Source organism: Microcaecilia unicolor, chromosome 9 (genome assembly GCF_901765095.1).
Source record: "Microcaecilia unicolor chromosome 9, aMicUni1.1, whole genome shotgun sequence".
Taxonomy (NCBI): Eukaryota; Metazoa; Chordata; class Amphibia; order Gymnophiona; family Siphonopidae; genus Microcaecilia; species Microcaecilia unicolor.
The window spans coordinates 64001563-64016246 of record NC_044039.1 but is presented as its reverse complement, the minus strand read 5'-3'; the positions used below and the strand labels follow the sequence as shown (position 1 = coordinate 64016246).

General features: G+C 48.8%; 1 protein-coding gene across 1 annotated transcript in view; it reads left to right on the top strand.

Moving 5' to 3' along the window:
- The window catches only part of BICD1 (BICD cargo adaptor 1), a 1008636-nt gene that overhangs the window by 413507 nt on the left and 580445 nt on the right, over positions 1–14684 (top strand). Inside the window, exon 4 of the mRNA XM_030213885.1 lies at positions 3604–4041. Within this exon, the coding sequence (XP_030069745.1) occupies positions 3604–4041 (438 nt within the window). The remainder of the gene's footprint in view (positions 1–3603; positions 4042–14684) is intronic.

The following is a 14684-nucleotide window of genomic DNA, read 5'->3' as shown; positions in this document are numbered from 1 at the left end:
CCTTGGGGAAATCTGTTGGAGAGGCCCTGCGAGATCAAGATCAAGAAAATATGAATCTAACATCCTTTTTAGAATCCTCATTAGAAATAATTACACAGAGAACTACTATGGTGGTATCCTTTGCTTTTGAATTAGATTGGAATGCTGTTCTGAAACTTTCTTTTAGATATTTGGGGACACAATTTTTGGGATCAAAAGTTTGTGTATTTTCTGACCTTTCAAGAGAGACACAGATGGAAGCGTAAGGCCTTCTTGACCCTTCGGCTGAGAATATTGGCTTTAGAAGCCAACTTTGTGCTTAAATTTTCTTGCTTAGATTTTGTGATATTTCCTGGTAAACAATTTCAGTTTTTTGAACCTAAACAATTAGAAGAATTTCTTGTGGTTAAAGAGGAAATAAAAGTCACTGCATAGACTCATATCATACGCTGTTAAGAGCAGGCTGGGGAGAGCTTTACGGATATATGATAGTCTTGGGATTATTTTTCTAAGAATATTTTGTTAATTTTATTAATTTCTAATTCTTGGATCACATTGCATTTATAGTGGATGAAAGTATATTATTTTTCTTCTTTTGGTTTCCAAAGTATTATAGTAAGGGATATGTATATTTCCGTATTATCCCATTTGTTGGGATATGTTGAAAATAATAATAAAGTGGAAGGAACAACAAAAAAAGAAAGAGGGAAGGAGGACCGAAGAGACTCAAACTCAAATAGTAAAAACATCTAAATGGTTTACAATAAAATACAATGAATTAGGGTAGAAAATAAGGAGAATGACACATTAGGAGGCCTATGTTACAATCAATTCAATATGGAGGATATTAGAAGTGATTGAATCTACAACAAAAATAAGTTCTTAATGCATTCCTTGGGACATACTAGCCAGTCAGGTTTTCAGGATACTAACAATGAAAATGCATGAGATAAATTTGCATACACTACCTCCATTGTATGCTAATGTATCTCATGCATATTTATTGTGGCTATCCTGAAAAACTGACTAGTTTGGTATGTCTTGAAGAAATAGCCATTCCAAAAATTTCCAGTTAAGTTTATCCAGATAAGTCTGACTACTGATGATACTCAGTTAAAGTTATCTAGTTAAGTTCACTGAATGTCCAGTTAAAAGTTATTTGAATAAATGAATATTGGCCCCAAAATGTAGAATAATTTATCTTTTTTTTTTTGTAACTTTTGAAGTTTCAGTAAGTTAATGTTTATGTGAACAAGTCACTAGCCAGACTACAACCCCTAACATGGGGTACCTGCAGTTCACCCTTTATCTCTTCTTTTCAGAACAGTTTGGCAAATGTTCCCTTAACAGGAACTTATACTCCACCAAAGTAGCATTCAGAATCATCAGGGTATGCAAGCCTCCTCACCAACATCAAGATGGCGGCTCAATGTGGTTAAAGTCATTTTAAACCACTCATCAACCTGGTACCTGATTTGCTGGTGGAAACGTTTTATTTTCTAATTCTGATTGGTTAATTCTTAAAGGCAAGGGACCTAATATTCAAAGTGATTTATGCAGGCAGAAGCCTCTCCTGCCTGTTTAAATCGCTTTCCACCTCCTAAGTGGGGATATTCACAGCACTTAACTAGAGAATTCCACTGAATATCCTGACAGACTGCCCAACTAAAAAGTGGGCAGATCAGGGGCAGTGCTGGGGGTAGCACTGGGAAGGAGTAGAGGTTATGTGGGTGTTGGTGATGTTCAGTGCCAGCATCCGCATAGCTAAGCGGTCTAATTTAAGACTACTCAAAAACTGTCCTAAATTAGGTCGCTTAGCTATGCGGGTGCTGGCACCCGTATAACCTTTTTTTCCCCCAAAAGAGACCCCAAGCCCCGTCCCTACCCCTGACAATGTTCCTTCTCTCGCTCTCTCCCCAGCCCACGGCAAGAAGCCACCCCCCCCCCAGGAAGCCCCACATCTCGTCCAGATAGGCCCCTCCCTCCCAGGCCTACCTCTATCCCTTGTGGTACAATAGGGTTGTTAGGGGCAGGAGTGCAGTCCCCTCCTTCTCCTTGTGGTGCCCATCCAAAATGGCTGCTACAACCTCTTTCAGCAGCTCTCGATAATACACGAAGTACTACAAGCCTCTTGCGATGCCTGTCCTGGCAGCCATTTTGGACAGGCACCGCAAGAGGCTGGAGCAAGTGGGCTGTGCTCCTGCCCCCAACGACCTCACTGGACCACCAGGGATACAGGTAGGCCCAGGGGGGAAGGCCTACCCTGGGGGGCGTGGGGCTTCTGGGGAGAGTCTCTTGCTGGGGGGAGGGGGAAGGAAAGGGGGCATTGTCAGGGGCAGGAGGGCTCAGGGCTCTTTAAAAAAAGTTATGTGGGCCCCAGCCCAATATTCAACCGGGGCCGCATAACTATTACACGGGCCCCAAATGAATATTGGCCAGGCCCACATGCACTCTGGTGCCCAGCCTGCCTGAAATTATCCGCCAGTGCTGGTGCCCGGACATGGCTCAGCACTGAATATCTATGGATAATTTATCCAGCAACGATCAGCGTTTAAAAAAAAACACTGACCCCCCCGCCAGCTGAATATTGGGGGGAGGGTGTTTAAATATAACTAAATTAAAACTGCTTATGTTTCAGTTATCCTTCCTTTTGTGAATCTTTGTAAGTCTTGATCTCTTTCACTAGACCAACAGAAAACTAATCCAAGATGGTTTTCATGCACCTTTTCTTTTTAAAAATATTTTTCTTTGATTTATTCACCCTTGTTGCTATCTAACTCCTGAAAAACTTAAGTGTCTCTATGGTCCACCTCCTCTTACACCATATGCTGTCTATTAAGATGTTATAATGTATATTGTATTGACATAGTACACATTATGGCATAGTATTCTACTTACAGTTGTTTGATTTTTATTGATGTAGTTGTCTGTTGCCTATGTCTGGCTTATTCTTTCTGTATACCACCTTGGGTGAATTTCTTCCTAAAGGCAATAAATAAATCCTAATAAATAATGAATTAAAATAAAAAGTTGCAGTATATCAGCTTTCAGCTAATAAGTCCTTTCTTCAGATAGGAATTTTGCGAACACAGACAACTTACATAGGACTCATTACCATAGTAAATGACAGCAGATAAAGACCTCTATGGTCCATCCAGTCTGCCCAACAAGATAAACTCATTTTACATGGTATGTGATACTTTATATGTATACACGAGTTTGATTTGTCCTTGCCATTCTCAGGGCACAGACCATAGAAGTCTCTGGCACTGAAGATTCAAAACTCAATTCTAATAACAGAACAGGTAAAATGATTATTTATGCCATTGGTGAAACTTTGCATAAGTTTACCTTGTTACCATTGATCATAAAGACGGTGTATACTTTGTGCTCTAGACTTGCCTTGTGCCTTAATTTATTTATTGGGATTTATTTATTTATTGAGATTTATTAACCGCCTTTATGAAGAGATTCACCCAAGGCGGTGTACATCAGGTACAGTTTAACATAAAACTTACAATTTTGTTAACAACATAACAATAGTAAAATAACCAAGAATAAACGATAATTTTTGTAAGACCAAAGTTTTAGTCTTATGAATGTTCTCTGTCTTCTCTAATACAGGTTGAATATGAAGGGCTAAAGCATGAGATTAAGCGTTTTGAGGAAGATGCTGTTTTGCTCAATAGCCAACTGGAAGATGCTATTCGGTTGAAAGAAATTGCAGATCACCAGCTAGAGGAAGCCTTGGAAACCTTAAAGAATGAGCGAGAGCAAAAGAATAACTTGAGGAAGGAACTCTCCCAGTATATCAACTTAAACGATAGTGTGTATAATAACCACATTAATATATCAGTAGATGGGTTGAAATTTGCAGATGATGGTGGCGAGCCTAACAATGAAGACAGAATGAATGGACACATCCATGGGTCACTTGTGAAAATGAATGGAGACTATTGGGCACCTGCAGTAAGGAAAGGAGAATCCCTAAACCCCGTCTCTGACCTTTTCAGTGAGCTCAATATGTCAGAAATACAGAAACTGAGACAGCAGCTTGTACAGGTAGGAATATTTGTTTGTGAACATACAGAGATAACCTTGCTTTTAATACCAGAAGTAAAATATATATTTCAGATTTATGAGAAATGTATCCTGTTTTAATTTTTGCTATTATACTGAACTCTTTGACATAATATATTATCCCTTCTGTACATTATAATTTCTCCCACTGCAAAACTTACATTTGAGGCACCCCAAGAATTGTAGTTGTATTCTGTTGTAAATCATGATTTATGTATTAACATGTATTATTCGCTTCCTTTAAAAACCTGCAGCAAGTTATCATACAAAATACTTCCCACCCCACCCACCCAGCCTATTTCAAAATCACAAAAGAAGGTACATTCTAATATCCTTACACTCTTGACTATCTCATGGATAACAATTCCAACCCATCAGCACATAGCTCCGTCACTTTACCTAAGATACAGCAATTTTGACAGTGTCCCTCTCACTATGTGTGGATAGAACAAAGACATGCCACTAAGGGGACCTCAAAATCAAAAAAGCATCATGGACATCAATCAGTAAGAAAGTGGTTCTCTACCTGGTCCTGAAGGACCATGTGATCAGTCCAGTTTTCAGGCTAAATGAATATGCCTGAGATAATATTTGCATGTGCTGCCTCCACTGTAAGCAACTCTGTCTCTTGATAGAGCAGCTGGCCTTGCTGAGTTTAAAGAGGGTCTGGACAGATTCCTGAAGGAAAAGTCCATTGATTGTTATTAAATTTTGGGTTTTTGCCAGGTTCTTGGGGCCTGGATTGGCCTCTGTCGGAGACAGAGTGCTGGGCTTGATGGACCTTTGATCTTTTCCCAGCGTGGCAGTGCTTATATATGTGACTTATGTAATATTCATGTTGAATTTCCTGAAAACCAAACTGGTTAGTCAGTAGCTTGAGGGCTGGGTTGAAAGCCATTTCAGTAAGGTTTCAGTCTTTTCTTTCCAACCAATCTTATAGGGTAATAACTTCTGAGTCCTCAACTTCATCACGCTCACTTCCCTGTGGTGTTCCCCAGGGTTCAATACAAGGCCAGCACAACTCGGTAAGCCAGGTAAGCACCGCTGTGGGGCACTGGCCTTCAAGGGCGATGTACCAGACTCTACTCAGAGTGCTGCCTTCTAGACTGCCATGCTGCCGCTGACCACTGCCGCCTGCCAGGCTCACTGATGCTGCCGTCGCTGATGCTGCCGCTCCACCCACCGCAGGTCCTTCTCCCTTCTGCCTTGGCCCGCCTCCTCCTGCATGTACTTCTTATGGGCCAAAGCCAATTCCCGCCAAAGGAGGAGGGGATGCAGCAGCCGGCCGAATCTATGCAGCAGACTAGAGCGGCACCTCAGCATTAATGCGTTAACGTGCCCTGGACTGGTTAGGCACCTTATATTTTAAGCATGGGGGGGGGGGGGGGGTTGAAACGAGGTGTGGTTGGGCTGCATGCGGGTTTGAAGCCACGGTGGCGGTGTGGGGGCTCGGCTGGGTTGCAGTTTTGAAGCCATTTTGTATCTAAAATGTAAACTTATTTAAACCGGAAAGTGAAAATATGATTCTATGTGCCCCAATGAAAGGAGAGTTTAAATTTACTTCCATTTAATTTCAATATATTCCATCATCTTTATAACACCAGGCTTCCCAAGGCAGAGTACAACAACAGTTAAGATGAACCCATCAGGAAACAGGATATCCTCACTGAAATCTCACCATCTACAGATATTATATACAATACAGTGTAGAAAAATGAGTCTCGTTAAAGCACCGATCGCTATTTCCAACTCTGTGAAAATCACCGAGTTGGAAATAGTGAGCAGTGCTCACAAGAAACAGGATGCAAATGAGCTGCTCACAAAAAAAATGAGCAGTTGAGTAGGGGGGGAGCCAATTGGTCTGTCGAGCATGCGTGGAACAGCCAGTCGCTCTGCGCATGCTACAGACTGCTTTCATACATGCATACAAGATGCGTGTATGAAAGGTATGAAAGCAGTTTGTAGCCTTTTTTGTTTTTCTACAATTTCTGACCCACAAGGAGCTTGCAAAGGTCCATAAACAGCTCATTTGTCTTCCACTAGTTTGTCATTTTGTTACAATATTTGGGGGAATTTAGGAATTAGTACAAACATTGTAGCTGCTCTGATCTGTTATCCCTGTACTCCTGGCTCCCACTCCAAATGGAAGACCTCTGGGCTGATTTGTAATCTATGGCGCTGAACGTAAATTTATATCATCTGTTTGTCTCTTTGGTCAAGGGTATCTTGTCCTTCAGGAAAATGCAGAACAGATAGCATTTGAAATGACCAGGTGTTTTCTTGTGATGGTTTTTGAAATACTGCACAAATGTTCCCACATTTATCCCTTCCCTTGAGATGTTTTGAGGGGCATAATCGAACGGCGCCGGCCATCTCCATGGCCGGTGCTGCAAAGGGGAGGAGCCAACCGTATTTTCGAAACGAGATGGCCGGCCATCTTTTGTTTTGTTAATATGCTGGGAACCGGCCAAATCAGGGACGGCCAAAGTATAGGAAAAAGGCTGGCCTCAGATATTCCATTATCGTAGTTGAACACGGCTAAATCAGGTGCGCCCAAAGTATAGGAAAAATATGGCAGTTATGTGAGAAATGCGTTACTGTACTTTATACTTCTCAATGTTCCTTATATTTTCCCCCTACCTGGGTATCCGCAACTACATGCACTGTACTTGCGGAACATGCAGCTATGGGAAATATAACGAACATACTCATTTTATTGTGTCTATATGAAGTTCGCACACTTGATAATGATCCATATAAGGAAAACTCCCATATAAGGGAAACTCCGCACGTAGGCCCCGCACGCGTGACGGCAGTCCATGCACGTCCATGCGTCACCGGCTGTCTATGTGTGGATCCATTATACATGCCAAGACATGCACGTACTGACCTATCCATATATGGAATGGTGAACCATATATGGAGCCGTGCGTGTAAGGACGGCCATCATGCATGGCCGTCCATATAAGGCGATGCACGCTTTCCAATGGCTATTCACTGAGAAAATGGCTGTCCGGAGAGAACCTAATTTCAGCATAGCAGAAAATCTACTACTGGTGTACATGTGCGTAAGGCACAGGAGAAATCTATTTCCCCACCACCACCACCTGCCCCCCAGGACTCTCTCCATCCAAGCCTGGACTGAGATAAGGGACAGGTTGGAGAGGTAAGTGTTTGCTTCCCCTCCCCCCCACCTCCTGGCCTATCAGGGACCCCTTCTGTAGCTTCATATATAAGAGCTCCCTCAGCAGTGTAAGCACAAACTGGAGTCATGCACATTCATTAATAGAATCTGTGTACTAGAAAGCAAAAACACAAACGATACTCTCTGTTCTAGCATCCACCTCAATGAGATCATCTGTAGCTATGTAATGTGTCCCTCCCCAATCAGTGTTGTGAGTCTCTCCTATTTGATTTCCAAATGAATTTGTGTGCTGAAGGCAAGAAGGGTCATCCCCTGACTCCTGGTGTACAAACTTATATCTTGCAGAAGATTTGGCATTCGGAGGGACCTTGAGTCCCTCTGGCGGAGGTTCTGCCGAATCAAGATTAACAACTCTGACATGATCAGGGCAGCGAGATGGCGCATCAGGGCTCAACATAAGTATTATAAACAGGGCACCTGTACTCATTTGTAAATGTATGTATTTAATAATGCAAATGTCCTGTCCAGTATCAGTTTCCATGTGACTTAATAGACAACTAGTACGTCATAACACCTCTGTCCCAGATCAAGGTCAGAGGTTGCAGCTACCCTCCCGTGAGTGTGGCTGCAACTTCCAACTAACCTCCTTTGAGGTGAATGAGATGACGCCTCACTTCTGTATCCCCCTTTCTGGGGTGGATACTGTTTCATGGTATGCCTGCCTGAGGTCCTACTCTTAGTGGATGTCATTGCCTCATATTAAAGTTATGTGCTTCCCCCCAAAAAAATAGCACAAACCCAAAATGGTCAGCCAACCATAGTCACAAATCATAATGCAAACATGCTGCTGACCAATGAGTGTGGTCTGCCTGTGTACTCTGAGTCAGACCAGCATCCAGGGTTCCCTGTCATGTCATCTCATGCATCTCACACCCCATGGCTATAGCCCAGGACTCACCGCACCTTTCCCCATCCCCCGCCTCAGGCCAGCCAGCTCCTGCACTATGCAACCCATGTTGGATGTGCTGATCTCAAAGACAATCCTTTTACATACACAGGGCACCAGCAGCAGGAGGCGGCCGAGGAGGCCCAGGAGAAGGAGGGCCAGGAGGAGGAGGAGGTCGGCGTGGAGGAGGAGGCCCCACCACCTCCAGCTCTCGCAGCACCATCCCCATCACCATCCCCTTCCCCAGCACCATCCCCTTCCCCAGCCCCATCCCTTGCCCCAGCGCTGCGCCTCCTGCAGCAACTGGTTGATGGGTAAAACCAGTTGCTGCAGGAAGTGTCAGCAATGAGGCAGGAGGTGGGGGCAAGTGGCAGGGTAATGAGCAGCACCTTAGAGCAGTGAGGCTGCTTCTGGTGCTGCTCATTAGCCTGCTGCGCACGGCCATTCAGGGAGGAGGACATGGCCGGCACTAAAGGACATTTGGGGGGGAGGGGGGAAATTGTACATAGTTATATTTTTTGTATTGTGAAATAGAAGTTTAATATTTTTTATATAACAGGGTGTGTGTCTCTACTTTGTGCACTACATATTATCAAATGCTGGGGTTGATGTGAGAGGAGGCAGCAATATGGATTGCATGACAGGTGAACTCTGACAGAGAAACTTTGGGACATATGTGTGATGTGTGGCCATACAGAAGGCCACCTGTTCCTTCCAAACTGCATGGCTGTATGGTAAAGGGGGAGGCTGGGTGGGCGTTTCTGTTGAGGAACACAAATGCCCATCCAGGCTCTCCCCCCCCCCCCCCCCCGTACCATACAGCTCCACAGCACAGAGTTCTGTTAATAATAGGTATGTTCTCCGAGGACAAGCAGGCTGCTTGTTCTCACGACTGGGTGACGTCCGCGGCAGCCCCATCAACTGGAAGAAGCTTCGCGGGCGGTCCGCACGGAGGGCACGCCCACCGCGCATGCGCAGCCGCCTTCCCGCCCGTGCGCGACCGTTCCCGCCAGTCTTGTTTTTTCCGCACTGGAGAGTCGTGCGTCGCCGCTCTCTCTTGTCAGCCCCGGAAAACCGTCGCGTTTTTTCGCGAATTTCTTATTTTTTTTTTGTTTCTGGTTCCCGCGCGTTCCGGACCTTTTTCTTTTTCTTGTAAAAAAAAAAAAAAAAGAGTGAACGCGCTTGTTTTTTCCCTCGTTTCTAGCAGGGGCGTCGCGTTGCGGCCTTGTGGCCGCACAGTCGATTTATTTTTCGAGGTGTGATTTACCGCCACCGTCGACGACTTTAATTTCGCCAACGCGATTTTTCTGTCGATGTCCTCGAAGGTCCTGAGTGGATTTAAGAAGTGTGGTCGGTGCGGCCGGCCTATCTCGCAGACCGACACCCACGCTTGGTGCCTCCAGTGCCTCGGGCCGGAGCACAATATCAAGTCGTGTTCTTTGTGTCTTGGTCTCCGGAAACGGACTCAGGTTGCGAGGCAAGTTCTTCGGGACCGTCTTTTTGGAACTTGCGCCGGCCCCTCGACATCGACCTCGACGGCATTGGTATCGACGGCCGGTTCTTCGGTACCGGTATCGATGTCCGCGAAATCGGCACCGATGGCATCGACCCCAGGAGCACAGGTCCTGTCGGCCCGCCGGTCCTCCGGTGATGGTAGGGGTGAGAGGCCGCGTGGGCAGTCGGCCCCGGTCACTCCCTCTGCCCATGGACCTTGGGACCGAACCCTGTCTGACCCGGTCCCTCGAGACCGAGGGGGATCGACCTCCTCCTCCTCCGTTCCACCGGGCGCCGATGACGGACACCGCAAAAAACAGAAGAAGCACCGTCATCGGTCCCCATCGGTGCGCCCGGCTCTCGGTTCCGGCGAGGAGTCGACGCCGAAGCGTCAGTGTCGAGAGGAGAGGTCCCCTTCGGTAGTGGAGGTACCGACGCGTCAGGGTCCCAGCACTTCGGTGCAGTCTCCTGGACCCGAGCAGCTTCCGGCACCGACACCTCTACCGGCCCCCCCGTCTTTCCCGACAGCGGGCCTGGACGAGTGCCTCCAAGCCATCCTTCCGGGGATCCTGGAAGGGCTGATGCGCCAGGCTGTGCCGGCGCCGGGGGTGCTTGCGCCCTCGGCGCCGTTGACTGTGGCGCCGTCGAGCTCTGGCCCGGTGCTGAGGCCTTCGACACCGCCGCCGCTTGCGGCACCAGTCTCGACCGCCACGCAGGTGGAGTCCCCGTCGACGTCGATGGAGGGAGCTTCGTCCCCGCCGGCGCGGGAGTCCACCGCTCGACGACACCGAGGCCTCGGTGCCTCGACGTCGAGCCGGGCCCGGTTAAGGACTCAGCTACATGAGCTTATGTCCGATACCGAGGAAGAGGCCTCGTGGGGGGAAGAGGAGGACCCCAGATATTTCTCCTCAGAGGAGTCTGTGGGCCTTCCCTCTGACCCCACGCCTTCATGCGGAACACTGTGAAGCAACTGGCGGACCTGGTAGATAAGCTCCCGCCGGAGCAGTCCAGGCCTTATCAGGAGGTGGTCAGGCAGCTGAAGGCGTGCAGAAAGTTCCTGTCCAGGGGTATCTATGACACCTGTGACATGGCATCTCGTGCTGTGGCCCAAGGTATAGTGATGCGCAGGCTCTCATGGCTGCGTGCCTCTGACCTGGACAACCGCACCCAGCAGAGACTGCCGACGTCCCTTGCCGGGGGGATAATATTTTTGGCGAGAAGGTCGAGCAGCTGGTGGACCAACTGCATCAGCGGGAAACCGCCCTCGACAAGCTCTCCCACCGGGCGCCTTCAGCATCCACCTCAGCAGGAGGACGTTTTTCCCGGGCCCGGCAGGCTGCGCCCTATGCTTTTGCCAAGCGTAGGTACACCCAGCCGGCCCGAAGGCCTCGACAGGCACAGGGACAGCCCCAGCGCGCTCGTTCTCGTCAACAGCGTGCGCCTAAGCAGCCCCCTGCGCCTCCACAGCAAAGCCGGGGACGGGCTTTTGACTGGATCCACGGGAACATAGCCGCCCTCAAGGTGTCCGTGCCGGACGATCTGCCGGTCGGAGGGAGGTTAAAATTTTTTCACCAAAGGTGGCCTCTCATAACCTCCGACCAGTGGGTTCTCCAAATAGTGTGGTGCGGATACGCCCTAAATTTGGCCTCCCTTCCACCAAATTGTCTTCCGGAAGCTCAATCCTTCAGCTCCCATCACAAGCAGGTACTTGCAGAGGAACTCTCCGCCCTTCTCAGCGCCAATGCGGTCGAGCCCGTACCACCCGGGCAGGAAGGGCAGGGATTCTATTCCAGGTACTTCCTTGTGGAAAAGAAAACAGGGGGGATGCGCCCCATCCTAGACCTGAGAGGCCTGAACAAATTCCTGGTCAAAGAAAAGTTCAGGATGCTTTCCTTGGGCACCCTTCTGCCAATGATTCAGAAAAACGATTGGCTATGTTCCCTGGATTTAAAGGACGCATACACCCACATCCCGATACTGCCAGCTCACAGACAGTATCTCAGATTCCGACTGGGCGCACGGCACTTTCAGTATTGTGTGCTGCCCTTTGGGCTCGCCTCTGCCCACGGATGTTTACAAAGTGCCTCGTGGTGGTGGCGGCGTATCTACGCAAGCTGGGAGTGCACGTGTTCCCATATCTTGACGATTGGCTGGTCAAGAACACCTCGGAGGCAGGAGCCCTCCGGTCCATGCAGTGCACTATTCAACTTCTGGAGCTGCTGGGGTTTGTGATAAATTACCCAAAGTCCCATCTCCAGCCTACCCAGTCTCTGGAATTCATAGGAGCTCTGCTGAATACCCAGACGGCTCAGGCCTTCCTTCCCGAAGCGAGGGCCAACAACCTCCTGTCCCTGGCTTCGCAGACCAGAGCGTCTCAGCAGGTCACAGCTCGGCAGATGTTGAGACTTCTGGGTCATATGGCCTCCACAGTCCATGTGACTCCCATGGCTCGTCTTCACATGAGATCTGCTCAATTGTCCCTAGCTTCCCAGTGGTTCCAAGCCACCGGGAATCTAGAGGATGTCATCCGCCTCTCCACCAGTTGCCGCACTTCACTGCTCTGGTGGACCATTCGGACCAATTTGACCCTGGGACGTCCATTCCAAATTCCACAGCCCACGAAAGTGCTGACGACGGATGCATCTCGCCTGGGGTGGGGAGCTCATGTCGATGGGCTCCACACCCAGGGTCTGTGGTCCCTCCAGGAAAAGGATCTGCAGATCAACCTCCTGGAGCTCCGAGCGATCTGGAACGCACTGAAGGCTTTCAGAGATCGGCTGTCCTGCCAAATTATCCAAATTCGGACAGACAATCAGGTTGCAATGTATTACACCAACAAGCAGGGGGGCACCGGATCTCGCCCCTTGTGTCAGGAAGCCGTCGGGATGTGGCGTTGGGCTTGCCAGTTCGGCATGCTCCTCCAAGCCACATACTGGCAGGTGTAAACAACAGTCTGGCCGACAGGCTGAGCAGAGTCATGCAACCGCACGAGTGGTCGCTTCATTCCAGAGTGGTACGCAAGATCTTCCGAGGGTGGGGCACCCCCTCGGTGGACCTTTTCGCCTCTCAGACCAACCACAAGCTGCCTCTGTTCTGTTCCAGACTTCAGGCACACGGCAGGCTAGCGTCGGACGCCTTTCTCCTTCATTGGGGGACCGGCCTCCTGTATGCTTATCCTCCCATACCTTTGGTGGGGAAGGCCTTACTGAAGCTCAAGCAAGACCACGGCACCATGATTCTGATAGCGCCCTTTTGGCCCCGTCAGATCTGGTTCCCTCTTCTTCTGGAGTTGTCCTCTGAAGAACCGTGGAGATTGGAGTGTTTTCCGACTCTCATTTCGCAGAACGACGGAGCGTTGCTGCACCCCAACCTTAAGTCCCTGGCTCTCACGGCCTGGATGTTGAGGGCGTAGACTTCACTGCGTGGGTCTGTCTGAGGGTGTCTCCCGTGTCTTGCTTGCCTCTAGGAAGGATTCCACTAAAAAGAGTTACTTTTTCAAGTGGAGGAGGTTTGTCGTTTGGTGTGAGAGCAAGGCCCTAGAACCTCGTTCTTGCCCTGCACAGAACCTGCTTGAATACCTTCTGCACTTATCAGAGTCTGGCCTCAAGACCAACTCAGTAAGGAATCACCTTAGTGCGATTAGTGCTTACCATTATCGTGTGGAAGGTAAAGCCATCTCTGGAGAGCCTTTAGTCGTTCGATTCATGAGAGGCTTGCTTTTGTCAAAGCCCCCTATGAAGCCTCCTACAGTGTCATGGGATCTCAACGTCGTCCTCACCCAGCTGATAAAACCTCCTTTTGAGCCACTGAATACCTGCCATCTGAAGTACTTGACCTGGAAGGTCATTTTCCTGGTGGCAGTTACTTCAGCTCGTAGGGTCAGTGAGCTTCAAGCCCTGGTAGCTCATGCTCCATATACCAAATTTCATCACAACAGAGTAGTGCTCCGCACCCACCCAAAGTTCCTGCCGAGGGTGGTGTCGGAGTTCCATTTTAACCAGTCAATTGTCTTGCCAACATTCTTCCCCAGGCCTCATACCCGCCCTGCTGAACGTCAGTTGCACACATTGGACTGCAAGAGAGCATTGGCCTTCTACTTGGAGCGGACACAGCCCCACAGACAGTCCGCCCAATTGTTTGTTTCTTTCGACCCTAACAGGCTAGGGGTCGCTGTCGGGAAACGCACCATCTCCAATTGGCTAGCAGATTGCATTTCCTTCACTTACGCCCAGGCTGGGCTGGCTCTTGAGGGTCATGTCACGGCTCATAGTGTCAGAGCCATGGCAGCGTCAGTGGCCCACTTGAAGTCAGCCACTATTGAAGAGATTTGCAAGGCTGCGACGTGGTCATCTGTCCACACATTCACATCACATTACTGCCTCCAGCAGGATACCCGACGCGACAGTCGGTTCGGGCAGTCGGTGCTGCAGAATCTGTTTGGGGTGTAAATCCAACTCCACCCTCCAGGACCCGCATTTATTCTGGTCAGGCTGCACTCTCAGTTAGTTGTTCTTCGTAGGTCAATTTTCTGTTGTATCCTCGCTGTTGCGAGGTTCAATTGACCTGGGTTCTTGTTTTGAGTGAGCCTGAGAGCTAGGGATACCCCAGTCGTGAGAACAAGCAGCCTGCTTGTCCTTGGAGAAAGTGAATGATACATACCTGTAGCAGGTGTTCTCCGAGGACAGCAGGCTGATTGTTCTCACCTACCCTCCCTCCTCCCCTTTGGAGTTGCGTTTCATCATTTTGCTTGTCATTCAACTGGCGGGAACGGTCGCGCACGGGCGGGAAGACGGCCGCGCATGCGCGGTGGGCGTGCCCTGCGTGCGGACCGCCCGCGAAGCTTCTTCCGGTTCATGGGGCTGCCGCGGACGTCACCCAGTCGTGAGAACAATCAGCCTGCTGTCCTCGGAGAACACCTGCTACAGGTATGTATCATTCACTTTGTCTAGCACTGGTGATCTGCCAAGTAGAAATTTGCAGATAACCATAGGTAGCGCCTAGACGATATTTGCTCTCTGATCACCAGACACACTTACCCAC